At 36.8% G+C, this 26,035-nt stretch overlaps 2 protein-coding genes across 5 annotated transcripts; one reads left to right on the forward strand and one right to left on the reverse strand.

Annotated features, from left to right (window-relative positions):
• Positions 1 to 5,908: 5,908 nt before the first annotated feature.
• Positions 5,909 to 11,242, reverse strand: LOC111794565 (probable fructokinase-7). The gene is made up of 7 exons (XM_023676602.1): positions 11,097 to 11,242; positions 8,206 to 8,423; positions 7,887 to 8,099; positions 7,598 to 7,795; positions 6,601 to 6,741; positions 6,354 to 6,470; positions 5,909 to 6,255 (listed from the first exon to the last, which is right to left on the reverse strand). Exons 1-7 carry the CDS (start codon positions 11,116 to 11,118, stop codon positions 6,118 to 6,120), a joined length of 1,047 nt encoding a protein of 348 aa, XP_023532370.1. The 5' UTR covers positions 11,119 to 11,242; the 3' UTR covers positions 5,909 to 6,117.
• A 1,359-nt stretch (positions 11,243 to 12,601) lies between these two features.
• On the forward strand, positions 12,602 to 24,868 carry LOC111795557 (phosphoglucomutase, chloroplastic-like). Of its 4 annotated transcripts, XR_002815219.1 has the most exons (23): positions 12,602 to 12,867; positions 13,098 to 13,163; positions 13,597 to 13,641; positions 13,734 to 13,826; positions 13,908 to 13,960; positions 16,247 to 16,298; positions 16,399 to 16,467; positions 16,674 to 16,742; positions 18,402 to 18,524; positions 18,642 to 18,694; positions 19,470 to 19,548; positions 20,285 to 20,349; positions 20,427 to 20,494; positions 21,660 to 21,778; positions 21,930 to 22,120; positions 22,492 to 22,633; positions 22,700 to 22,781; positions 23,273 to 23,319; positions 23,433 to 23,510; positions 23,808 to 23,913; positions 23,994 to 24,110; positions 24,371 to 24,476; positions 24,699 to 24,868. XR_002815219.1 is itself a non-coding variant. In XM_023678059.1 (22 exons), the coding sequence occupies exons 1-21, from the start codon at positions 12,640 to 12,642 to the stop codon at positions 24,059 to 24,061; spliced, it is 1,896 nt and encodes a 631-aa protein (XP_023533827.1). In that variant the 5' UTR covers positions 12,602 to 12,639; the 3' UTR covers positions 24,062 to 24,110; positions 24,371 to 24,868. The 4 variants fall into 4 exon arrangements, 3 of the variants coding, with proteins under 3 accessions (XP_023533827.1, XP_023533828.1, XP_023533826.1); XM_023678059.1 differs by having other exon boundaries at positions 24,371 to 24,868; XM_023678060.1 differs by having other exon boundaries at positions 24,376 to 24,868.
• The last annotated feature ends 1,167 nt before the right edge of the window (positions 24,869 to 26,035 follow it).

Here is a 26,035-nt window from a genome sequence, read left to right on the forward strand (position 1 = left end):
TTACCGCATATATCATATTTGACTCGTAATCGTAGACAAATATCGCCTTTTAATTGTATTGGTTTTAGTAAATATCAAATTGTAATAATTAATTTATTGAGAATAAACAGAAATATATAATAATAATGAAAAGGGGTTAAGATTTGAATGATGAAGTGGCGAGGGAGTGGGGTCTGAGCAGCGATAAAATCTCATGAATATTTGCAGCAGTTTTGTGTTCACTGTTCACTCTGTATTTTCATTTCAACGCCTTAAATGAACTTCTTACTTTCTTACACCTTTTAGGAGACAATCTATTAATTTCTTTTGCTCGTTACTTCAATTTCTCCCCGTCCTTTTCTTCCTTTCTTTACAAANATTTTGTTTTTACCACTCCTTTTTTACCTTCCTAAAAAGTAAAAATAAGATGGTAACTAATTGTCCTATTTTATTCTCCATCTTCACTAAATTACGAGAATATTTGTCTCTTTTTTTTTCAATATAATTTATATTTAAAAATTGTAATTAATAATATTTTATAAAAAAAAAATATAATATAAAGTTGAAGGTAATTTCTAAAAATTTAATGTTAGAGTGAAATGAGAATGGAATCATCAAAATGTTTTAATTTCAATATAATTTATATTAAAATTATTATGAGAAGAATATAATATAACATTTAACCTAATTTCTAAAAATTTAAAATTTAATATTCGCACATTTATATATATATATATAAATTTTTCTCTATTTAAAGGAGAATTCTCCATTCCATTAATCAACATTAAAAAAAAAAAAAAAATACAAGACAAAAAAAGAATCACGTGGGTGAGGCTGACTCACGTGAGGACAAATCGAAGGCTACAAAACGACAGCGTTTATGTAGGGACAAAATGGTGGCAGTAGTTTCTCGCAAGAGGGAGTCCAAAATATGAAACTCAAAGATCCTGACGACCCCTTCCAATTCCAACATCTTCTTCCATTTCCCCAAATCTTTGTCGATTAAGAAATCCATGTCTTCCAGAACATGACATTTCGCACGTGCCAATTCCCACCCCTTCATCATCATCCTTGTTCTACAATTCTTCACCATTTCCCCCAACACTTCATCATCATCCTTGTTCCACCGCTCCAACCTTGGCTCTCCCACGGCGGCGCTACTGGTTTCTAGGTGGTGGAAGATTGATGGGTTCAATGGGTTGGTGGGGGAGAACCAATTTGGAGAACTTAATATTCTTTTTATGTATTTCAACTCCCCTGCTCCGCCGTCCGCGGTGGCTCTCCTGCCCACCTCTTCCGCTGCCGGCCTCTGCTTCCCCTTCGGGAACCGGCATCGCTGTTTGGGGAATGACTTAGCCCGTACAATTATGAAATTTCAAACATATTTTTCATACGCTTGAAAATAATGCTTTTAAAATTTTAAAATTTTAAAATTGTCGTATTTTTTTTTTTTATAAATTTCCAAAAAAAAAAAAAAAAAAAAAAAAATAAAACAATGTTTCAATTTTGCAGCTATTTTTTAAAAATATTTTATCATTAAAAATTTCAAGATTTATTTTTCTTAGCTTTTAAATTAAAGTTGTATTATATTATTCATATATATTAAGAATTACAAAAATAAAGAGAAAAAAAACTGAAATATTCGAAATTAAAAAATAGACTAAGGTTTTTTAAGAGAATAATAAAAATTATAAAATTGATAATATATATATATATTATAGCACCTGTTCATGACGGACTTTGGCCGCCGGAGGAGGAGACTCTTCTTCTTTTTCTTCTCGAGGCTTTGCCTTTGGCTTCGGTTTCGGCATCGGTGTCAGCGTCAGTGTCGGTGTCGGTGTCGATATCGAGCTATGCTTCCTAGACATCGTCATGTCTTGATTTTTTAGTTTACCATACACCAATTTGTTGTTATTATTGGTAATGTCAACAAGTGCAACTTTCCTTCTCACTTGTTCTTCTTCTTGTTTCATCTCTTTGCAAATTTGGCTATTCTCTTTGTCCAAGTTAATATCGAGTGAGTGTCGATGGTGATGACGGTCGACATCCGATAGCCTTGACGAGGATACTCTCGGGCTGTTCGGTAGAGACCGTGTAGCGGAAGGGGAGGTGGTGGTTTGAGGAAGAATATCAAGACCCATTAGTCTAGCCAAGAGATTTGGTGTCTTGACACTTGGAGAATCCAATGCATTGTGATCAAAATTTGTGTTGATTTCAAGTCCCATCTGCATTTCAAAACATATGATTAGAAAATTACATTGTTCTTTGAAAATTAATGCAACAAAAAGTAAAATTTACTTGAATTTGCTCATTTTGTTCTTGACCCAATTGCTCCAAGCTGTTCCTTGGTGCTACAACACCTGAAGAACAAACATGGTCTAAAGAGGATGTGTGGGGCTTATTGGGGGCTAAGTGAGTGGAAGGAAAGGAATGGGAATCAAAGAAATGAAAGAGGGTGTTCATACAGCTCGGTAGTGAGGGGCGGTGTCGGTGTCGGTGTCGGTCGATGGGGGCTCGGCGGGGAGATGAGGTTCCTCCAAAGAGCCATTGTTTGGCCATTGTTTGAAGAGAGAAATGGGGATTGGTTTGTTTATAAATGATGGGAGAGGGAGGGAAGTAGAGGCACTTAAACGGCCTTTTCCTAAGCTTCTATGGTTCTGTGTCTCTGGTAAAGGCTGTTTAAGTGCACAAATTTAGAGCCAAGCTCTGACTGTCCCATTGGGTGTTTGTTTGTGGGGAATTGAAATGTTTGAAAATGGGTCATCAATTTGGTATCTATTTTGAATTTGCCATGCTGAGTGCCTATTGGGTATTAAATACGAGGTATGGTCTGGTGGGGATTTGTGAGATTCAAAACTTCTGCTCACCTCAAGAGTGTGGCCTCTTAGTGGTATGGTCTCGGGCGATAGCGGTGTGCCAGCGAGAATGCTGAGCTCCGTAGGGGTGTGGACACTAAGTGGTGTGCCAACGAAGATACTGAGCCCCCAAGAGGGGCGAACAATGGGCGGTGTGCTAGTAAGGACGCTGAGCCCCGTAGGAGTGTGGACCACCCAGTGGTGTGCCAACGAAGACACTGAGCGGGTGGGCATTGGGCAGTGTGCCAGCAAGGACGCTGAGCCCTAAAAGGGTGTGGACACTGGACGGTGTACCAGCAAGGACGCTGAGCCACGAAGGGGTGTGGACACCGAACGGTGTGCCAATGAGGACTGTCACGGTCATGCTTGTCCAAGGTGTGTTGCCCATGACCGCATGTCCATGACAAGCCAAACCCTTTATGTCTTCCATATTATAGTGTTTTAGTTTTGTATTTATAAGAAGTATGACGTTTCAGAAATATCATGTCTAGGCTTGCCAGATATGAAATGACTCCGAGTGTAAGGGGATACGACTAGTTGTCCGCTCCTCCCTACCCAAGGTTATATACTGTGAGGTTGTTATTTCTCTCTTGCTTACTTATAATAACGTCTCTTTCAAAAATCTCTCTTTTGAAAATCTCTCTCTACCCTCGTTTTCTAAAACCTTCTCTTAAAACCGAGGCCAGGAGCTCGAGCATACGTCGCTTGGCCGTAGGCGACGCAAAAACGAATTAGCTTAGCTCACTTGTCGTTGGAAAGTGAGTGCCGCACAATCGCAAGTCCGCTACCATCAAAAGTGCGATTGTGACACTAAGCCCCCAAGAGGGGTGGACACCGAGCGGTGTGCCAGCAAGGATACTGGACCCTAAAGTAGGGTAGATTGTGAGATCCCACATCGATTGGAGAGAGAAACAAGTGCAAACGAGGATGTGGGTCGTGAAAGGGGATGGATGAATTATGAGTTTCCACCTTGATTGGAGAGGGAAACGAAGCATTGTTTATAAAGGTGTGAAAACCTCTCCCTAACACATGCGTTTTACAAATCTTGAGGGGAAGTTCGAAAAAAAAGTTCAAAGAGAACAATATCTGGTAGCGGTAGATTCGGACCAAACTGCCCCTTGACATATAAAATGAATTTCATTTATTTATTTTACTTTTTCAACAATCATCCTCCAATATTAAAAAAAAAAAAAACATATTATTTGTCTATTTTATGATGTATAAATATATTTCAATAAAAAAAATGCTATTAACTATATAATTATTTTCTCTTAAAATCAAAATTAATTTACAAAATAACATATAAAATTAATATAAATTGAAAAAATAAACACAAAATATTAGATAATATAAGACAAAAATATAATATACACTGAAATTATATTAAATTGATAAATTTAAATTATGAAACACGAACATATAAAATTAATATTAACGGAATGCTTAAACATAAAAGATTAAATAGTTTAAGACAAACACGATTATCTAAATATTATCGAACGTCTTTATAATTTTCTAACAAAACAAACATAGCTATCTAAAGATGTCAGATATTCAAAAAGAATTTAAAATCTGGGTCGAGAAAGAGAAAAGGGTGGACGAAAATGCGAATCGAAACGGACGAATTAGTAGTACAAATGGTATTGAAGATGTGTCCTTCTGCCATGGCAGCATGAGTGCAACTCCTTGGACGTCACGAAACAAGGGTTGCGTATGGTACTCTTGTGCAGAATCACAATGAAGATGAACCCAGGTTTGGCTTAAACTTTAATGACAAGAGAAGGCCATGAGCACTTGGCTACTCTTTATTCAACTCTACTGCTCTAATAACTTTGGTCATTAAACACTGCCCGTGTTCCTCGCTCGCACCGCCCCGTGCTGCTACCTGCGTCGTTTCACGGTCGTACTCTCTCGTATGTACATTTACTTTTTCTTGGTGGTGATTTTGGCTGACTTACTTGTCTCTACTCTGGGCTAAGTTCTAAGTCTTGGTATAGTAGGGATAGGTTCATATTTTAAAATCTATTAAACAATGCTCGAAAGAGATATGTTTTGTGAGATCATGTATCAATTAGAGAGAAGAACAAAACATTCCTTAGGGTGTGGAAACCTCTCCCTAGCAGACGCGTTTTAAAATCATGAGGATGTTGACGATATGTAACGGGCTAAAATGGACAATATCTACTCGCGGTGGTCTCGAGCTGTTACAATAGTATTAGAGCCAGACACCAGGCGGTGTGCCAACGAGAACACTGGGCCACTCAGGGGTGGACTGTGAGATCTCGCATTGGTTGGAGAAGAGAACGAAACATTTCTTATAAGGGTGTGGAAATCTCTCCCTAACGGATGGGTTTTAAAACCATGAGGCTGACTTATATGAACCAAGAGACATCAATCAAGTGTTCTTGCCTTGAGATATTTGATCAACAAGAAGCATTCAAACTAGACATGATCAATTTCACTTGTGGAGTGATTCAAATATCAAATAATGTTCTTGCCTTGAGATATTCGATCAACAAGGTAATCCGAATCTTACTCCCTTTGTAGTGATTCCTTATCTTATCACTGACGGTGATACGTAACGGGTCAAAGTGAACGATATCTTCTAGTGGTGGTCTCGAGCTGTTACAAATGGTATTAGAGTCAGACACATGGCAATGTGTCAGCGAAGACACTGGCCCCCAAGGAGGGTGGATTGTGAGATCTCACATCGATTGGAGAGGAGAACTAAACATTTCTTATAAGGATGTGAAAACCTCTCCCTAACATGCGTTTTAAAACCATGAGACTGACGACAATACGTAATGGGCCAAAGCGAATAATATCTACTAGCGGTGGTATCAGACTGTTACAAATGGTATAAAATCCAAACACCAGGTGATGTGCCAACAAATACGTTGGTCCCACAAGGGAGATTGTGAGATCCCACATCAATTGGGTAGAAGAACAAACATTCTTTATAGTTGTGGAAACTTCTCCCTAGCAGACGCGTTTTAAAACCATGAAGCTGATGACACTACGTAACAGACAAAAACGGACAATATCTACTAGCAGTAGTCTCGGGATGTTACATGTTCATAGTTTAAAATCTCGGGATGTTACATTTATAACACTTACAGCTCAAACAGTTAACAAAAGAAGGATATAGCATTTATTAGAAGACATGGTGCTGTTGCAAACAATTTAAAATGAGGTCAAAGCTAATTCAACCAACCAGGAAAGGAAACTCAAATTACATTGGCCTAATTGAAACAAAGCAAACACACCAAGAAAAGGGTTGTTATCATACAGTGGTGGCTTTGGATAACAAGTTTTCGACAGCTTCTTTCGTTGGTAGAGCGGGGATGGCTCCTCTCTCCGTCACGGTGAGGGCACCGCAGGCATTTGCGAAGCGTAGAGCGTCTCGGAGCCGTTGCTCGTCCTGCCAGAAGGTAACTCTTTTATGTGAATATGATGAACCAGTTATGTAGGAGTAAAAGACATCATTATTTTGATGCATTAGGCGAGAACAAATGGAACCTGAAAGATGCTCAAATCAGAAGCTAAGCCGAACAATATCCCGCTCACGAATGCATCGCCTGCACCGGTTGTGTCGATCGAGTTGGATTTGATACCAGCAACCCTGCCTCGAAATTTCTGTATAGGACATTGTCATATGAGAAAGAATGACTACATAGGAAGTTCCGAGTTCGAACTTAAACGATCTATGGTCAAAGTACGAGACCATAGGAAAGGGAAAGATCTAACGAATTCCTAAAACGCTTACTTGAGTATAATATCTGCAGCCGTGCGGCCCTTCGGTCACAATTAAAAGCTTGAAATTCGGACGAAAAAGCTTTTTCAACACTACGTTATCATCATAGGGATCGTCTCCACCAGTCAAGAAAGTAATTTCATCCTCACTTATCTGCATAAATTTTATCAGAGAATGAAAAGAATGCTATACGCCCACCCCTAACAGATATTATCCGCTTTGGCCCGTTATGTATCGCCCTTAGCTTCACGGTTTTAAAACGCGTCTGTTAGGGAGAGGTTTCCACACTCTTATAAAGGGTACTTTGTTCCCCTCTCCAACCAATGCGGGATTGATATTGTCCACTTTGGCCCGTTACGTATCGCCGTCAGCCTCACGATTTTAAAACGTGTTTGTTCGGGAGAGGTTTCCACACCCTTATAAAGGGTACTTTGTTCCCCTCTCCAACCAATATGAGATCGATATTGTCAGCTTTGGCCCACTACGTATTGCCATTAGCCTCATGGTTTTAAAATGCGTCTGTTAGGAAGAGGTTTCCATACCTTGTAAAGGGTACTTTGTTCCCCTCTCCAACCAATGTAAGATTGATATTGTCCACTTTGGCCCGTTACGTATCACCGTTAGCCTCACAGTTTTAAAACGCGTCTATTAGGGAGAGGTTTCCTCACCCTTATAAAGGGTACTTCGTTTCCCTCTCCAACCAAGGTGAGATTGATATTGTCCACTTTAGCCCGTTACGTATCACCGTCAGCCTCAGTTTTAAAACGCGTCTATTAGGGAGAGGTTTCCACACCCTTATACAGGGTACTTTGTTTCCCTCTCCAACCAATGTGAGATTGATATTGTCCACTTTGGCCCGTTACATATTGTCGTCAGCCTCACGATTTTAAGACGCGGTTACTAGGGAGAGGTTTCCACACCCTTATAAGGAATGCTTCGTTCGATTCTCCAACCGATGTGGGATCTCACCTAAGCAGACACCAAAACGCTTCATAATCAGACATTATACCTTAACAACGTCAGCTTGATCCCAGATGCTCATGATGCCATCCCGAGCCGCCTCCGGTGAAGGCCACAAAGCCAATCTCAAGTTGGGATCATAAGAGAGAAGGCAGCCAGATTTTCTTGCAAGTTTCAGTGCAGCTAGATGAGCTGACTTGCTTGGTTCATCGATCAAACTAATTGATCCATAATGGAAAATCTTCGCCTGAATCAAAACGATTTCAAATTTGCAAGAAATATCAGCAAAAAAGTGTAGTGAACGGAACACGAGCTCTAGAGAAGAACACGAGACTTGCCTGCTCAATAACTTTAACCTCGAGTTCACGTTCGGTGAGAAGCATATCAGCACTTGGATGGCGAAAGAAAAGAAATTCGCGTTCGCCATCTGCTCGAAGCGTGACGAATGCTAGAGCCGTTCTTGCTTTCGGGTCAAACCGCACTCCAGAACAATCCACATTGTTTTGTTTCAAAACGTCTACCAACATATATCCAAACTCATCATCACCTACCTATAACATAACGAAAAATGGAGGCAACCGCCTTCGAACTATCAAAAACGTTCGAGGATTCAACAGTTTGATTGAATGTAAAGAGTTTAAGTGTGTGAAATTGGACCTTGCCAATGAAAGCTGAGGAGCCACCAAGCCTTGACATGCCAACAGCCACATTAGCAGGAGCACCACCAGGGGCTTTCTTGAAAGCAGGAGCTTCAGCAAGTGAAACTCCACCCACTGTTGGCACAAAATCTATCAAAACTTCCCCAAAGCAAACCACAAGGGAGTCTTTAGCTTCACATTTCCCTTCAAATCCTTTGGAAAGATCCTTAATGGTACCTGTAAAAGCCAATCTCCTTGAAATCAACACTCAGAACAACATTTCAAAATTTGGAGCATTCCTATGTTTGAACAATCCAAGCCCACCGCTAACAGATATTGTCCTTTTTGGGTTTCCGATTTCGAGCTTCCCCTCAAGGTTTTTAAAACGCATCTGCTAGGGAGAGATTTTCACAATCCACCCTCTTTGGGGGCCCAACGTCCTCAATGGCACACCACTCGGTGTCTGGCTCTAATACCGATGTTACAACCCACCACTAGCAGATATTGTCCTCTTTGGGCTTTCCCTTTCAAGCTTCCTATCGTCCTTTTTGGGCTTTTCCTTTTAAGCTTCCCCTTAAGGTTTTTAAAACACGTTTGTTAGGGAGAGGTTTCCACACCCTTATAAGGAATGTTTCGTTCTCCTCTCCAACCGATGTGGGATCTCACAATCCACCTCCCTTGGGGGCCAGCGTCCTTGCTGGCACACTACTCGGTGTCTGGCTCTAATACCATGTTATAACCCACCGCTACCAAATATTGTCCTCTTTGGGTTTTCCATTTTAGGCTTCCCCTCAAGGTTTTTAAAACACGTCTATTATAGAGAGGTTTCCACACCTAAGAAATGTTTCGTTCTCCTCTCCAACCGATGTGGGATCTCACAATCCACCTTCCTTGGGGGCCAGCATCCTTGCTGGCACACTGCTCGATGTCTTGTTCTAATACCATGTTACAACCCACCGCTAGCAGATATTGTCCTCCTTAGGCTTTCCCTTTCAGGCTTCCCCTCAAGGTTTTTAAAACACGCTAGGGAGAGGATTCCACACTCTTATAAGAAATGTTTCGTTCTCCTCTCCAACCGATGTGGGATCTCACAATCCACCTCCCTTGGGGGCCAGCATCCTTGCTGGCACACTGCTCGATGTCTTGTTCTAATACCATGTTACAACCCACCGCTAGCAGATATTGTCCTCCTTAGGCTTTCCCTTTCAGGCTTCCCCTCAAGGTTTTTAAAACACGCTAGGGAGAGGATTCCACACTCTTATAAGAAATGTTTCGTTCTCCTCTCCAACCGATGTGGGATCTCACAATCCACCTCCCTTGGGGGCCAGCGTCCTTGCTGGCACACTACTCGGTGTCTGGCTCTAATACCATGTTATAACCCACCGCTACCAAATATTGTCCTCTTTGGGTTTTCCATTTTAGGCTTCCCCTCAAGGTTTTTAAAACACGTCTATTATAGAGAGGTTTCCACACCTAAGAAATGTTTCGTTCTCCTCTCCAACCGATGTGGGATCTCACAATCCACCTTCCTTGGGGGCCAGCATCCTTGCTGGCACACTGCTCGATGTCTTGTTCTAATACCATGTTACAACCCACCGCTAGCAGATATTGTCCTCCTTAGGCTTTCCCTTTCAGGCTTCCCCTCAAGGTTTTTAAAACACGCTAGGGAGAGGATTCCACACTCTTATAAGAAATGTTTCGTTCTCCTCTCCAACCGATGTGGGATCTCACAATCCACCTCCCTTGGGGGCCAGCGTCCTTGCTGACACACTACTCGGTGTCTGACTCTAATACCATGTTACAACCCACCACTAGCAGATATTGTCCTCTTTGAGCTTTCCTTTCAGGCTTCCCCTTAAGGTTTTTAAAACACGCTAGGGAGAGGATTCCACACTCTTATAAGAAATGTTTCGTTCTCCTCTCCAACCGATGTGGGATCTCACAATCCACCTCCCTTGAGGCCAGCGTCCTCGTTGGCACATCGCTCGATGTCTGGCTCTAATACCATGTTACAACCCACCGCTAGCAAATATTGTCCTCCTTGGGCTTTCCCTTTTAGGCTTCCCCTCAAGGTTTTTAAAACATGCGGAATGTTTCGTTCTCCTCTCCAACCAATGTGGGAACTCACAATCCACCCCCTTAGGGGCCCAGCATCCTCACTGGCACACCGCTCGATGTCTGGCTTTAATACCATGTTACAGCCCACCGCTAGCCGATATTGTCCTCTTGGTTTTCCCTTTCGGGTTTCCCCTCAAGTTTTTAAAAACACGTATGGGTAGAAGTTTCCACACCCTTGTAAGGATTTTCATTCTCCTCTCCAACCGATGTGAAATCTCACCAAACATCTCATATTTTCTTCAAATTCTTTGGTTTCAAGTCACAAATCAATATATGATCTATAAAAAGAACTTGCGTTAGAACATTAATAGCCAGAGCAATTTTGAATTTACACTCAAAGCAAACTCCCTGAAACTGAATCAAAATCTCTACACTAATCAGAAACTCTTCAATTATCTTCTTCTTCACGCAACCACATTGAATTATAGAGACAAATAGAATCAAAAGAATGAGAATCATGGGATAATCAACAACAAACGAATCTCAAATCTCAGCAAAGCTAAAAGAAACAATGAAAACCCATTAAGAATCAAACAAGCATAACAACAAAATGTCGAGAAATCCAATGACAAGCAAAACAAAAAACAAAAAAACAGTTCACAATAGACTCCGAGAAAGATTCAAAACATGATTCCAAAACAAAAACGAAAAACAAAACAGACCCAGATCAAGTCGAGAAGAAAATGCAATGAAAGATCATAAAGAACAGTGTTTGAGCTGAACCCAGAAGAGGTAATCGAGAAATGAACTAAAAAAAAAAAGAACCCAAATCGGATCAAATCGAAAACATACCAGGGGAGAGAGAATTGGCCATTGTTGGGAGTTACAGAGAGATTGAATGAAGGGAAGAGTGGAAGAAGAATTGCAGAAGAAGGAACAGAGAGGGAGTTTGGTTTGGTTTGGTTTGGTTTGGTTCGATTAGAGGAGAAGGAATGGGAGAAGAAGATGTGAAAATGGTTAAAGAAGGGTACAACGTGATGATGGCTGAAAAAGTGGGCACCCACAGACAAAAATTTACCGCGGGATTCTTCTTCATTGACTTTTTTTTACCTTCTTGTTTTTTTACACCGGCTTTCTTTGTGCTGCTTCTTTTATCTTCACTTACTTATTGTTAAACGGTAAATTTGGTTTTCATATTTGGAAACAACATTAAAATTGAGTCCTATTACTATAAATATTTTAATTTTCTTCTATTTTTTTATTATTATTTTTAATTAACTTTAAAAATTATTTTAAATATATGTTTTGAAAATTTGTCTTTGAAATAGTTTTAAATTATTTTTAAAAAGGGTGGTAAAAGAATAAATAATAAATAATTATTATAAAATTAAATAAATATATGTATATGTTTATATAAATGTACGGTAGAAATCATATATATTTTTAAAGTAATAATAAATTCGAGTAAACTCATAATCAATTAACTTATAAAGTTTTCATTTATCTGTGAACAATTAACTTATATATAAATTGGATTTTTTAGGTTATCGAATTTTGTGAACATCCCTCAGAGTGCTTATGTTTCTTTTCAATTTGACTCGTACAAATTAAATTGTCGACTATAATAATTTTTAAACTAAATCATAATTTTTGGAATCTAAAAGATTCCTAAAATTTAAAATATATATTTTAAGTAATTTTCTTTTTTCTTCTTAATAAATTTAATTTTTTTAAATGAAGAAATTAGAAACAAAATACTTATAACCAAATCAATATTCAATAAATGAATGCCTTACACATAAATAAATTTCTTAATTTAGGGATTTCATTACAAAAATTAATGTCAAAATTCTTTATAAAAAAAAATTAGTGTCTATATATATATTTTAAAATAAACAATAATAAAAATGAAGCCCAGCTTTGTTTATTTATTTAATTTTAAATGGAAATTTGAATATTTATTGAAAATGTAAAACTTACCTTATTTAGTAATATTTTATAAGGAAACCATTATAATGGAAGATTAAAATATATTTTTAAAAAAATTAAAGACTAAATTAATAAAAAAAAATATAATAAAATATATATTTTTATTAATTTAGCCCAATTTAAATTTTAATAAAATATATATTTTCAGCCTCGAAACAGTTTTGCCCGAGTTCCAAGGGAATCTATACCAAGAAAAATTAGTATTAATGTAATTATTATTATTATTATTATTATTATTTAATTTTCTATTTACGGTCGGCGAACCGGCAATTGTATGTACGTGTATTGAGAAGTAGAGTGCATACGTGGCAGGCGCGAAGTCCCAACTATATATATATATTCTTTTCCTGATCTCTGTTACAGACAGTGGATTGATCGCTTCCAACGTTCATAATCATCGTCGTCAATGGCTTCCCCCTTCCTCGGCCTCCACAATCTCCTCTCTTCCCCGCTAACAAGACGATCTTCATTCCCATTTTCTTCCAATGGAGCTTCTTCTCAAGCAATTCCTCCTTCTACAGCTTTCGTTTCATCTCCTCGAGTTGCCTCTCACTCTATCGCTGTCAAGGCATCTTCGTCTTCTTCCTCCTCCTCTTCTTCTTCTGCAATTGTTGCGGAGCCTTCAGGTGTCAAGGTAACTATCCTGCTTGATCACTCTCTGTGTCTCTCTCTTATTTGTTCTCTTTCTCAATGAGCGCTTATTGCACGTTTTTGTTTTTTTTTTTTTTTTGTTTTTACTTGTTATCATTGTGATTTGCGGTTACTGGATGAGAATTTTATTTTGATTCATGGATTTTGTGTGTTTGTGTTTTGGTTTGCATTGCTGTTGATGTTGATTACATGATGTGTATGTTGGCTTTCCAGATTGATTTCATTCCGACCAAGCCGATTGAAGGCCAGAAAACTGGAACCAGTGGTCTCCGGAAGAAGGTGTCATTCATTTGTTATCTTTTCTGTTTATAATTACCTTAGATTGTTCTACTATTTCAAAGGATATTAGCGCGTGAATTTCGAGTGATTAGTGACTCATTGTTAAAAAAAAATTAAAGAAGCCGAAGGAGAGGATGGTAAAATTCCATATAACGAGTTCTGTATGAGCATTGGAAGTTTCTAATTTGAAGCGAGTTCGTTAATGGAGTGATAATGTGGATGAACTTGTACCATCTGCCGTGGTTGTTCAATGGCGGGAAAATGGCCAACGAGCGGTTTAATGAACCATTGCTGTTCTTGTTTTTAGAATTTAGTCTTCGATGTATTGATGTAGTGCTTATTGAATTATCCCTGCCCTTTATCATATTCTTGGGATTTTTGTGGCATTGTGCCTTCACTCACAACTCACTTTGTTAATTTACATGTCTTTTAGGTGAAAATATTTAAGCAGGAAAATTACCTTGCAAATTGGATCCAGGTTTGAATGTTTGCATTCTGCAGGCAATGTTAATCTATGATATCTCATCATGAGATTGAAGTTTGTGCTACTTGAGCATTTTGCTTCTGCAGGCATTGTTCAATTCTTTGCCACTAGAGGATTACAAAAATGGGCTGTTGGTTTTAGGAGGCGATGGTCGCTATTTTAATAAAGAAGCTGCGCAGGTCTCTTCTGGAGCTGTTTCTTCTTGATTGTAGTTTAGTTTCCTTAGAACTTCTCAATTAATTTTCGCAGATGTATTGCAGATTATCATCAAAATTGCTGCAGGAAACGGTGTTGGGAAAATATTGGTCGGGAAGTAAGTAGATCTACCTTTGAGTAATTTCCAGATACTATGACCTTTTCTTGTATTTTGGAGTTCTGTATTGTAAAGTTAACCCAGCAATTCTCTTGTTTTATACATGCATGTATTGAGTATGTTTTGATATGGTTCACTAAATGTGCATGCTTTCTGTTTCTCGTATCATGGCTAAACTCATGGATGCTTGTTTTCATTTTTGTTTTTTAGAAAGAGAATACTCAGTACTCATGAAAAGATAATAAAAAAAATTAAGGGAAGATACCCTACTTAACCAAACCCCATGGAGCTGTTTAGCAATTTATTTTGCAAAATAGATTTTGAGAAATTATTTATAGAACTGTGTATAAATATCTTGTGGAGGTTGAGATTACAGAGCCAAAGGGATTGAAGTTCCCCCAATCAGTAGCAATCAAATTTCTCAAAGTATTTTGTTAAGCTAAACGGTTTTAGCTTTGGATTTAAGAAAGTGCCTAGTAAGCATAGTCATATACCGTAAAGGAAGGCTGACATGGTAGTATGTGATCAGAGACATCAAGTGGACATTCTACCATAAATTGGCAGAAAAAGGGTGTTTGAGGAACATGTGAGCTTATATTTCTTTGCTTGCATTAGCAGCATTGGTTGGGTCAGGTTGAATGCTTGTGGCTTTGAGTTCTTTGACCAACACCTTCTCTCGGGTGTTTGAATCCCCCAACACTGAGCTCCATCAGAAGGATTTCACCTCGTTTTGGGCATTTAACTATCCAGATGGCTGTACAAAGACCAAAAGGCCAGAATCAAGTATGTGGTTTCTGCTATTAACAATAATAATTAAGCTAGCCTCTTCAATGGCTCAATCGTGAATATAAATCTCAACAATGAGTCATTTGGCTTCTAGTGGAGGCACAACTCAAACAGTCTAGTCTAGGGATTAGCATGATTGAAGTTTTAGGAGTCCCACCAAATGTTCTTCAAATGACGTTCCTTATTTTTTTGAACCAGAAATGTGACTTTCCATTGAAGAAATGAAAAGAGACTAATGCTAAAAAATACGAACTCCACAAGGTAGCAACATATAGTATCAAATAAGTAAGGCTTGGTTAGATAACACCATGAAGATGCCTTCAATCGAGCGGAATCAAAACGATCGGACTAAGGAGGCTGCTTGTCTTTGAAGATTCTTTGATTCCTTTCCATCCATATTTCCGAAGAATTCACCACATTAACTCACACAAAATTTGGTTCGGAATTGTGCAAATTTTTAAGAAAGGGAATCTTATGATATGTTGGAAATTTATTATGATAATCATCCACGTCTAAAGCGTATCTTAATGCCTGAAAATTGGGTAGGATGGCCCTTACGTAAGGTTTATATTGCCCCCAATTTTTATGAAATACAAGATGCTCATTAAATAATACGAAACTAATCTTCACTTCGACAACTCAAGATATTCAAATACATTTGTACGTTCTCTTATAGATATAGCATAGTAATTGAAGTCTCATTCATCTTATTATTATTGATTCAAAATATAAAGAAAAAAAATACAATTAGAGATTTGGTGAGATTATCAAATTTTTAAGATACTTATTTTGGATGAGCCGAGCTAATAGGATGAACTAAATGAGTTCTACATTATGAACTATGTATCACGCATATCACTTAGATGTNCAGGATGAAAAGGGGAAAACACTGTCCTTAAAATTCCCAAGAAGGTAAAATTATGTGGTAGGTCCCTCATGGCAGGGTTAATACCTTGGCTCAAGTTCAGAGGAGTTCATCTCACTTGATAGGCCTTCAATGTTGTATCCTTTGTAGGGGGCAATAGAGGATCTTGATCATCTCCTGTGGACTTGTGAGCTCACTCAGTGTGGAGCCGTTTTCTCGAGACATTCGACTTTAGCATGGTTCAGCCTAAATGGTATAGTTCTATGGTGGAGAAGTTTCTTAGAGGAATGAGAATCTGTGGGTTGAGATGTGGTCCTTGGTTAGGTTTCACATCTATCTTTGGGCCTCGGTGTGTATTGCTTTTCGTAAGCATCCTTGTAACCAATTTTCTTTGAGATCATTGAGACTATAATTTGTGAGGGGGAATATAATTTTTGCCGAGAGAGAGCCAGTGTTTGATTGTGATTCTCTTGAATTTTTATTTGTAAACCTGAAATTCAGAAAACTATTGTTTTTAGCTAATACCAGTAGTCAGATGAATGCAATGATGGCTATGACACTTCTATTTGGGCATTACAAAAAGTTAAATATATAATAGAATGTGTGTGAAATAGAATGAAATTTATATGATACAGGGAAGGTATTTTGTCCACTCCAGCTGTCTCTGCTGTAATACGAAGGAGGAAGGCAAGTTTGTTCTATAGGGTTATGATATGATCAAGCATTTTGGCGTGACATTTAATTTTCGTCTTTGCCTTCTGCATTATTCTGTGTTTAATTCTCACAGGCCAATGGAGGATTTATAATGAGTGCAAGTCACAATCCTGGTGGGCCTGAATATGACTGGGGTATTAAGGTAAATTTTTCCTTGTTCATTGTTGTACTGTGCTATACCTTTAGTTAAACTGAATTGTTGGTCAAAATGCAACTTTTAATTGAAGCTTATTTTTTTGGACGCAAAAATCAAGATGTTAGTGGATCATTTTGATCTTATCTTATCCACGAAAATTACTATAGGTAGTTGTAAGATTGTAATCTGACTTAATTGTATTGACTTTTCAGTTTAATTATAGCAGTGGGCAGCCTGCACCTGAATCAATTACAGACAAAATATATGGAAACACTCTTTCTGTAAGTACATGTTTCTGCCTTCGTGATTGGTTCATTTATTTAGATTTTTTTGGTCAAGTTTCTTGTCTGCTTTCTAATTGATCAATTATCCTGTTATATGCTTATTGCATTCAATGTCTTGTACACTTTTTATCCTCTTGTTGTTTAGATTAAAGTTCTCCTTGAGCCATTTAGGTCCTTCTCTAGTAAGCTCCCAATTTGTTTGTTTGGTCTCCTCTTTCAGCTTTGTTTACATCTCTTACTTTCTTCACTTCCTAATGGAAATAAAAATCTCAAAGAACTTTCTTTGGTTGGTTGCTTTGGGAAATATTAATACTTTGACGTCTTGCAAAAAGCCTCCTGTCATGGCATTGGCCTGAACTGGTGTGCTTTGCGTTGGAGCAAAGTTGAGGATCTTCATTTACTGTGGTTGTCCTTTTTCCACTCGAGTGTGGAGGTGTTTTTGGTTGGGATAAGTTTTACCATTTTCTTTTGGTGGGGTTGGATATTCGTGAAATGTTGGAGGAGGACATGTTGGACCTGATCTCCTTTCAGAGGGAGGGGTTTTGTTAATTTGCAGTTTTGTGGTTTATTAGGCTGGAAAGGAAGAGAAGAGTTTCTCAATTAGGTGTGAAAGACACTTGCATAGTTGCTGGTGCAGACAATTGATTTCTAGGGTAAAAAACATATTTCATCCTCAAAGAAACTATTCAGTCCCTAAACTTTTGTATGCAGTTTAATCTCTATGGTTTAACATTTATAATGATTTAGTTCACAAAATTTAGTATGTAATGATTTAATTCCTATATTTCAATTTTGTAAGGATTTAGCTCTTGTTGTGAAAGATCCCATTAAGGTGTAATGAGATTTTATTTATTTATTTTTTATATGTAGTGTTAATCGTTTGGAGATCAATTGTGTCTAAAGTACATGGACTTAATCGTTAAATATTAAAAATAAATACTTCATCTTGATTAGAATTTTCATGATAGTATTTGAATTGTTACAAAAATTACTGTCATGGAAGTTCAGGGTTTTAGTCATTACTTCAGTGGAAGTATGAGAACCAAATATGTTTTAGACAGGGTTTTAGTCATTACTTCAGTGGAAGTATGAGAACCAAATATGTTTTAGACAGGGTTTTAGTCATTACTTCAGTGGAAGTATGAGAACCAAATATGTTTTAGACAGGGTTTTAGTCATTACTTCAGTGGAAGTATGAGAACCAAATATGTTTGACCTAATTATTTAAAAAAAAAAACTCATTATATTGATTTGAGAAGACAAAAGGAGAAGAATAGTGCTGGGTCCAACAATGATGGTGAAAACGAGTTAAATCAATTGGCATATGCCATAAACAAGGATCATTTTGAAACTCCTTTATTATTGATATTAACTTCTGACCGCATGCCTTTTTTTCTTTGATGGTCAATAAATTACTTGACTAGGACTTGTATGTGTCCCTATCTTCTCGTTTATAAAGCCTTCTTTTCTTTTTAAGAGGAAAACAAAGTGATGTTACTGAATACATTAGATTCCAAGTATGAATATTGCATTTTAACCCATGGCTTTTCCTATTTGATTTCATGTTTATCACTCAACTTTAGCATCAGTGTAACTCTTATATTGGCGACCCCCTTTACTATCTTACGAGGTTGTATTTGTGCAAGTATTTTGCAGATATCTGAAATAAAATTTGCTGATATTCCTGATGTTGACCTCTCTCGCCTTGGAGAAATTAAGTATGGGAACTTCAGTGTTGAAGTTGTACATCCTGTTTCTGACTATTTGGAGCTGATGGAGGTGACTGATACCCTCGCACACACCACAAAAATGAAAAGGAAAAAGAAAGCATGAAAATTTTAAATATTAAATATGATTATTCACGAGGATTAACAGAAAGTTATGGATCTTCTGCAGAATGTATTTGATTTTCCACTCATAAAAAAACTGCTGTCACGTTCAGATTTCAGGTTAGAGTTTTTAGTTTAATGCCTATAAGTTTTGGTGGCGTGTTGGTTATCTTTCCAAAATTAAACAATTTTCTACCCCACAGAACGCTGGGCTCGGCCTGGAGCTGACAAAATGTCAGTGGTGCTGACAGGTTTTGAATGTGTGACATTGACATTACCAGACTTTAGAGCCAATTGCACTGATAGTTTTTTTATTTATTGTAGTTTTCACTTTTTAGTATAAATACTTTTGGTAGGCTTGGTTATTGTCATTTCAAGCTTGACAAACCTTGAACCATTTGATTTTATTCACTTTTCCTTATTTGAAAACCGAATCGGTTCCAACTGGAACCAATGTTGGTTTTGCTTGGTTTTTTCTTTCACCACTATGGGAAAATATCTAGTAGCTTTATAGTAGTCTTTTCATTCATTTTTCTTAAATTTTTTGAGTGCCCAGAGGCTACTTGCACGCTCTTTTAACTACGAGCAATGAGAAAAGGAATGAAAATACACTCAGCACACAAACTTTGCCTTATAGCTTTTAGTGTATGCTTTACGGATGTCAAATCATGGTTCATATCGTTAGTATTGATCATAAATTATCAGCTCATCGCTTTAGTGGTAGAAAGTTGATATATAGCCTTATGTTTGCTACTTCAGGCATACCAATGTGCTATTTTTCTCTTTCTATTCTATTGTTTGTGTCTGGATATGTATGCCATGGTTTCTCATTTTTATGCATTGTTTTTCTCTTCGTAATGTTTGATTAACATATTTGTTATTTCAATTTTGTCAGGTTTGTATTTGATGCCATGCATGCAGTAACTGGTGCTTATGCAAAACCAATTTTTGTGGACAAGTTAGGAGCCCGTTTGGTATGATGCTACGTACCAACATCTATTTTAGCCAGATGAAAAATAAAAAAAATATATTTGAGATTCTAGTAGTTAAGGTATACCATTGCTAACAATTTCAAAATAAGTTTCTCCTTTTTCTTGTTGGTTTTTCATTTTTTTAAAAATGTTTGATAGTCAAATTAAAGTTTTTAAAGTTTTGATTCAAAGTACTCCTCACAGATAGTTACATTACTCTTGACAGATTTTTCTAACTTGTTTTCTCTATTTAACAAATCTCTGTTAACTTTTTTCATTCCAACTCATTTCTTCCTCTTTTAACTTTTATTTCCCTTATCTAACGTACCTTTTCTTTCTCTTATCTCTCTCTCTCTCTCTTTCTTGTAATTTATAAATATCAATATAATGATTAAACTTTTGAAAGCTATACCTTTTAAATGTAAAAGACAATATATTATTTTTATTATTAAATAGCAAGATTATAATTTGATAATTATTGTATAGTTGATAACAAATCATTAATTAAGAATTTTTGGTTGCCTTATTTTGGAAAATCAGAAAACATAAAACATTATTAAACATGTTTTTTATTTTTTATTTATTCTTCCAATTAAAAAGTTGAAATAGTTATCAAATATGTTTTTTTTTAATTAAAACAGAAAAATGAAATATATATAATAGACTAAAACAAACTTTCATTGAGAAAAAGATGCGAAGTTCATACAAAAATACTCAAATGTTTGCAATCCTCCCATAGGATTCAATTTTGAATGGAGTGCCTCTAGAAGATTTTGGGCATGGACATCCAGATCCTAACCTTACGTAAGTTTTTAAAGATTCCCGGCTGTATAGTTTGCTATTGGCTTGGAGAAATACTAAATATTTGTAATGTTCAATAGGTATGCGAAGGATTTGGTCAACATTTTGTTCAGTGAAGATGGACCTGATTTTGGTGCTGCTAGCGATGGTATTTCATCTAATACTGGACCTATATTTTGAAAGGTTGCATTCATGGTTTGAAAGCATTTAATGAGTTAGAGGATAATATCATTTGTATCCTTCCACTTTCATTTCTTAAGTACCCTAGAAAGACCATGGATCTCATCAGAGTTTACTGTGGTATTCAGGATAAATATCAACAAAAGCAGTACATATTTAGTAGTGGTGGAGGCACAAGATGACATGTAGTTCTTGAGATAAGAGGCAACAAAAACTTCTTTACCCAAGGTTTTGGAACATGCAAAGTGAAAGTTAGTGATCAAGCTACTTCAAGAAGGTGGCAATTTTTTCGTTTAGCCATGCCATTTTGTTGGGGTGTGTTGGTACAAGAATTTTGGTGTGAAACTTGACGAGGTTGAAGGTTTGTATGAGGATAGGGTTGAAGAAATCTCGAGCATTATTTGTTTTAAGCACTTCCTAGTGATCAAGCTTTCTAGAAGTTTTTATAAGCATTTCATGGCGATCAAGCATTCTACTTAGAGGTAGGTGAGTGTGAGAAGAGCTTTTCTCTGAAAGTAGTTAGAAGAATTAGAGTTCTACAAAGTTCTAGTTGGTGTCGATTTTTCTCTGAGCAATGCCATTTTGTTGAGGAGTATTAGTGCCACTTAAGTGAACAATATCCTTCTCCTTTAGAAACTTTCCTAGGGTGGTATTAAAGTAGTCTTCGGGATTACTAGAGTGGAGAATTTGAATTTTAGTACTAAAGAGGCTGTGGATCATGGTATAAGGATTTTGTTACCAATTTTATGTGTTGGACTAGTTTATTTATTTATTTATTATTATTTTTTTTTTCCTGGATGGATGTGCAGTACTAATTTTAAGCCCCTAGTTTATCTCTTCATAATATCAAATTAGCCTAAGGCATCCATTTGTGAACCCATGCTTAATCTTCAATCAATTCTTTGCCAACATCCTTGCACCAGTCGCCTAAACAAAACATCTGTATGTGGAGACATTTTCTAACTTCGTTTTGTAATTGTCCAATTATTGTTTACCCTCATTCGTAAAATTCAAATAATATTTTATGATGGTATCTCTCGCAGATTCTTCCCATGCTAGTCAATGCAGTAATGGATGCTTAGCCTGCAAATGTAATAACAGATGATTAAATTTCTTTTTCCATCCTTTTGCAGGAGATGGTGATAGAAACATGATATTGGGTAAGAGTTTTTTTGTTACTCCTTCAGATTCTGTTGCAATTATTGCAGCTAATGCACAGGAAGCAATTCCATATTTCAAGAATGGTCCCAAGGTATGGAATTCACATGCTTCATTTCTCAATAGCTTTAGTTGTGGATGATCTTTTCAAAGGTTTCTGCAAAATGAACTCTTTGAATTTGTGGACTGTTTTGAGTTTATTTAAAAGGAAGTGAAAAAGGTAAAATAAACTTCCTCATTTATAGGGGCTGGCTCGTTCTATGCCAACAAGTGGTGCACTTGATCGTGTAGCTGAAAAGCTCAATCTTCCGTTTTTTGAGGTTCCTACTGGCTGGAAATTCTTTGGTAACCTTATGGATGCTGGGAAATTGTCAATATGTGGGGAGGAAAGTTTTGGAACTGGTTCTGACCATATCCGTGAGAAGGATGGCATATGGTAAGAGTCTATATTCACTTTTAGGCATAGTTAAGTGTGTCTGGTTCTCTTTTTCGTGGAGGGGATCCTAAATGAATAGATTCTATGTTTTTCTGGCCTGGATATATTATTTACTAACATAAATGATCAGAACCCTTGATTACTTTAGTAGTGGATTTGTTCAATTATTAATATGTCCTCTAGCAGAGCATTTTACCCCTTCGGAAAAAAACCACCATTTAGTTCGTTTCTTTTATACTTTGTGGTTTTGCTCGTGTTCATACCATTTGTTAGTGGGACTTCAAAATAGTAAACTTTCTAGCAAGATGGTAACGTTTTATAGCCATGCTAACTATTACAATATGAAATGATTTGAGTCTTTCTCATGATAGGGCTGTGCTGGCTTGGCTTTCTATAATTGCATTCCGAAACAAAGACAAGAAAGTTGGGGAGAAGTTGATCTCAGTGTCAGATGTTGTGAGGGAACATTGGGCTATTTATGGAAGGAACATTTTTTTAAGATATGACTATGAGGTAAGATTGATATGACCCTAAAGGTTTCGCTGTTTCATTCCTTCATATTTGAAAATGTTTGTTCAGGAATGTGAGTCTGAAGGCGCTAATAAGATGCTACATCACCTTAGAGAAGTCATCAGTAAGAGCAAGTCTGGTGACAAATATGGTAAGTTTGTGGTTAAATTACTATTCCAGTCCTGAAACCTTTAGGGTCATATCTATGTAGTGTTTACACTTTAAAAAGTTTCTACTAAATCCTTAGACTTCAAAGATATGACCAATGTGGTACATTGGTTGTATTTAAGGATTACATATTTGGTAGATTTTGGACAAGTTTAGGCATTTTGTGACAGCTTTTTTGGAAATAAGTACATCGTGGTACATTCGAGAAAAATGAAGGCTAAAAATGGAAACTAATCTAAGCAGCCTCTCAACTTTAGGGATCAAAGATTACAAACATAAATAAATCTTTCCAATAACTTGCTATTTACCTAGAATGTCTTAATTTGACACTCATTTTCACCCCAGATTTAATGGACGCAACTTTGAAAGTCAAGAGTCCAAAACTTATTAAACCTTAGTATATTTCAAGTATCTTGCAAGGTGTCGTTTGTCATTTTCCTATTGCTATGAATGTTTTTGCTAATACTTTTGCAGGGAGTTATATCCTCCAATTTGCGGATGACTTTTCATATACTGATCCCGTAAGTCTCTGTAATATAAAAATTTACTGTATTTTCTAGTCTCAACTCTTGCTTTCACAGCCTTAAATTTACCCCTTGCTGAACTTACTTAATTCAATGTTGAGCATGTTCAGGTTGATGGAAGTGTAGCATCAAAACAAGGTGTTCGTTTTGTTTTTTCAGATGGATCAAGGATAATATATCGTTTATCTGTATGTTCATCCTTCTTTTTCCTCTTCTTTCTTATCATAGGACATTGTGATTCATTATTGATAAATCTTATAAAAGTTGTAAACTAAAATAACTCTTGCACCTTTTATAATACAGAAAAGCTAGCTGAATCCCTAGATACTAAGTGATAGTAAATCTAAATAAATTCTTAGATACTAGATAACAAGAAATACAGAAGATCAACTACTTCCCTTTTTTATTTAATGGGATTACACAAATATTCCTCAAATCAAAGTCATTCCTTCAACAATAACCTTTTTAAGTTTCATGTTTTATAGGGAACAGGTTCAGCTGGAGCAACTGTAAGAATATACATTGAGCAGTTTGAACCGGACATTTCTAAACATGATGTGGATGCCCAGACATCTCTGAAACCATTAATAGGTTCGTTGAATGCCTTTGTATAACAATAACCTTCTTCAATTATTTTTTTAATTATTTTCTTCTTTTTCGTTATGTTGTAGATTTGGCATTGTCTTTGTCCAAGCTGGAGGAGTTCACTGGGAGGAAGAAACCTACAGTCATCACTTAAGGGGACAATCTCATAATCTATACACTGGCCCAGACTCCACTAGATGGAGGTCGGCCCTTCCATCCCTTGCCCTGTCTTGGCCCATGCTTGCTTATATTTCAATTTTGATTTATTTAGTTAATTTAGCTCTGCCGAATAATTAGCTTTTCCATGTAAAATTTGACAATTAAACAACTACATCAGAAATCAATAATATTTTCCATTTTTGTTATTCAATACTAATTTCCATATTCCTTTTGATTGAGATGTAGATGTTCAAAATGAACTTTTTCCACATTTCATATGAGAATAAAGTACTGTTTTTGGCAGGGTAGTTTCATGGGTGAACTGTCACCTACCGAACCTTGTAGCTGAATCACATGATGTGCTTGTAGTCTTTACATGGACTGCTTTCATTTACGGACATCTTAGAAGGGTGGGTGAGACTTTGGCTGGAAGGAGGTTATTCAGTTGGTGAAATAGTTCTAGGACTAGATTGCATCATATATCCATATCATACAAGTTGGTCAAATAATGTTGGACAAGTTTCTTGATACATTCATCCTAAAAGTTAAAACAAAAACCATTGCTTGAGAGCACAACAAGAACAAGTTCTTGTCATTCTAAAACATGACTTTTCCTCTGCATATATTAACAGTGACGGGATGGTGTGCTAGAAGACATGGAAAACTGGCAATTAATCCAGGCATGTATTTAGAGCAGCTCTTTTACCTGTTTCTTCGAGCTGTTTGATTTTGCAAACTTTTCTATTTGACAGCAATGAAAAACGTAGAGATCAGGATTATGGCCTTATCTTGTAGGTTGCTAAAATTACCAACTTTTGGACTACAACACATCATTTTACTTGTCCTCATTTAGGGCTGAGCTTGAGACTGCTACCCATTATGAAAATCATCAAATGGAAGGAAGCCATAATTTTGGAGTGATAGTTATAGGTAAAACTCCAAAATAACATACGCTCTTGCCGTGGCCCTAGGGAACTCATGTAACTCTACAGTTCAAATTAAATTCTAGAGCTGGAACTTTTAATCCGTGGAAGCTAGTCATGCGATGATTTGTATTGCAATAAAGTACTAGACAATGTAAACATTGTTGAACTGGTTAGGCATATACCTTCGACTCAAAGGTTGGAAGTTTAAGATTTTCCAGTCCTAAAATGTCGTTCAACTCAGTAAAGTAGGTACTAGATCTCTCATAATGGACTCGGAAGTAGCAGATTCTTCCTTTTAATGCTGACAGTATAAATTTGAATGTCAAATCACCTATAGATCCCAACTCAAGTGATAGTGCCATAAGAGTAAGTAATTGGAAAATTACATAGTTGTGTTAATCACATTTAAAATACGTGAGGAGAATACAAAGTAAGTATTATTTTTTATTTTTTGAGTGAAGATTGATTATTAGGTTGACTATGTGTGTTCACAGGGAAGCTCCTTGATGGGTTTATTCAGTCGTGGTCCCCTAAAAATGAGAGCCTGAGAAAATGGCACAAAAAATGAGAGAGTTAGGGGACCCATTTGCTTCTGTTGAACTTAGTGTTGTTGGCTGCTGAAGAATAATAGTCCCAACATTTTGAGCATACTTTTGTAAGATATACTCCATTTTCGACCAACATGACGCATTTTTTAAGTTGAAACTAAGCTAAGGGAACATACTTTTGATGTGATAACAATCTACTTTGGCCCTTTGTGCAAAAAACAGTATCAAAATTGGATTGTCTCTGCCCCCCATTTGTTACATAATCAAATATGCATATTTGTAAATTTTCCCGTAGGCAGACCCCACCAACCTTTGATGGGAAAGGAAAGCATAAAAAATTAAGAGCAATCCTTTAGTGGATAATGAAAGGAATTCAACTGTTTTTGTCCTAATTTGTCAGTAATTTGAAAGCCAAGCTAACATCCAACTTTGTTGGGTCAATCAGTTTGATGGCATTTTTCTCTTTAGAGGGAAACACATCTGTACTGGTTTTGA

Source organism: Cucurbita pepo, chromosome LG05 (genome assembly GCF_002806865.2).
Source record: "Cucurbita pepo subsp. pepo cultivar mu-cu-16 chromosome LG05, ASM280686v2, whole genome shotgun sequence".
Lineage (NCBI taxonomy): Eukaryota > Viridiplantae > Streptophyta > Magnoliopsida > Cucurbitales > Cucurbitaceae > Cucurbita > Cucurbita pepo.

Bases quoted from the DNA above. Each gene is read 5' to 3' on its own strand.
- LOC111794565 (XM_023676602.1), bottom strand. From the start codon at position 11,118: ATGGCCAATTCTCTCTCCCCTG. The intron at 7,796-7,886 runs GCAAGTCTCGTG...GTTTTGATTCAG, and splicing joins AGGTTAAAGTTATTGAGCAG to GCGAAGATTTTCCATTATGG. The intron at 6,256-6,353 runs GTTCCATTTGTT...ACCTTCTGGCAG, and splicing joins CTGATTTGAGCATCTTTCAG to GACGAGCAACGGCTCCGAGA.
- LOC111795557 (XM_023678059.1), top strand. From the start codon at position 12,640: ATGGCTTCCCCCTTCCTCGGCCTCCACAATCTCCTCTCTTCCCCGCTA. The intron at 13,164-13,596 runs GTGTCATTCATT...CATGTCTTTTAG, and splicing joins CCAGTGGTCTCCGGAAGAAG to GTGAAAATATTTAAGCAGGA. The intron at 20,495-21,659 runs GTATTTCATCTA...ATCCTTTTGCAG, and splicing joins TTTTGGTGCTGCTAGCGATG to GAGATGGTGATAGAAACATG.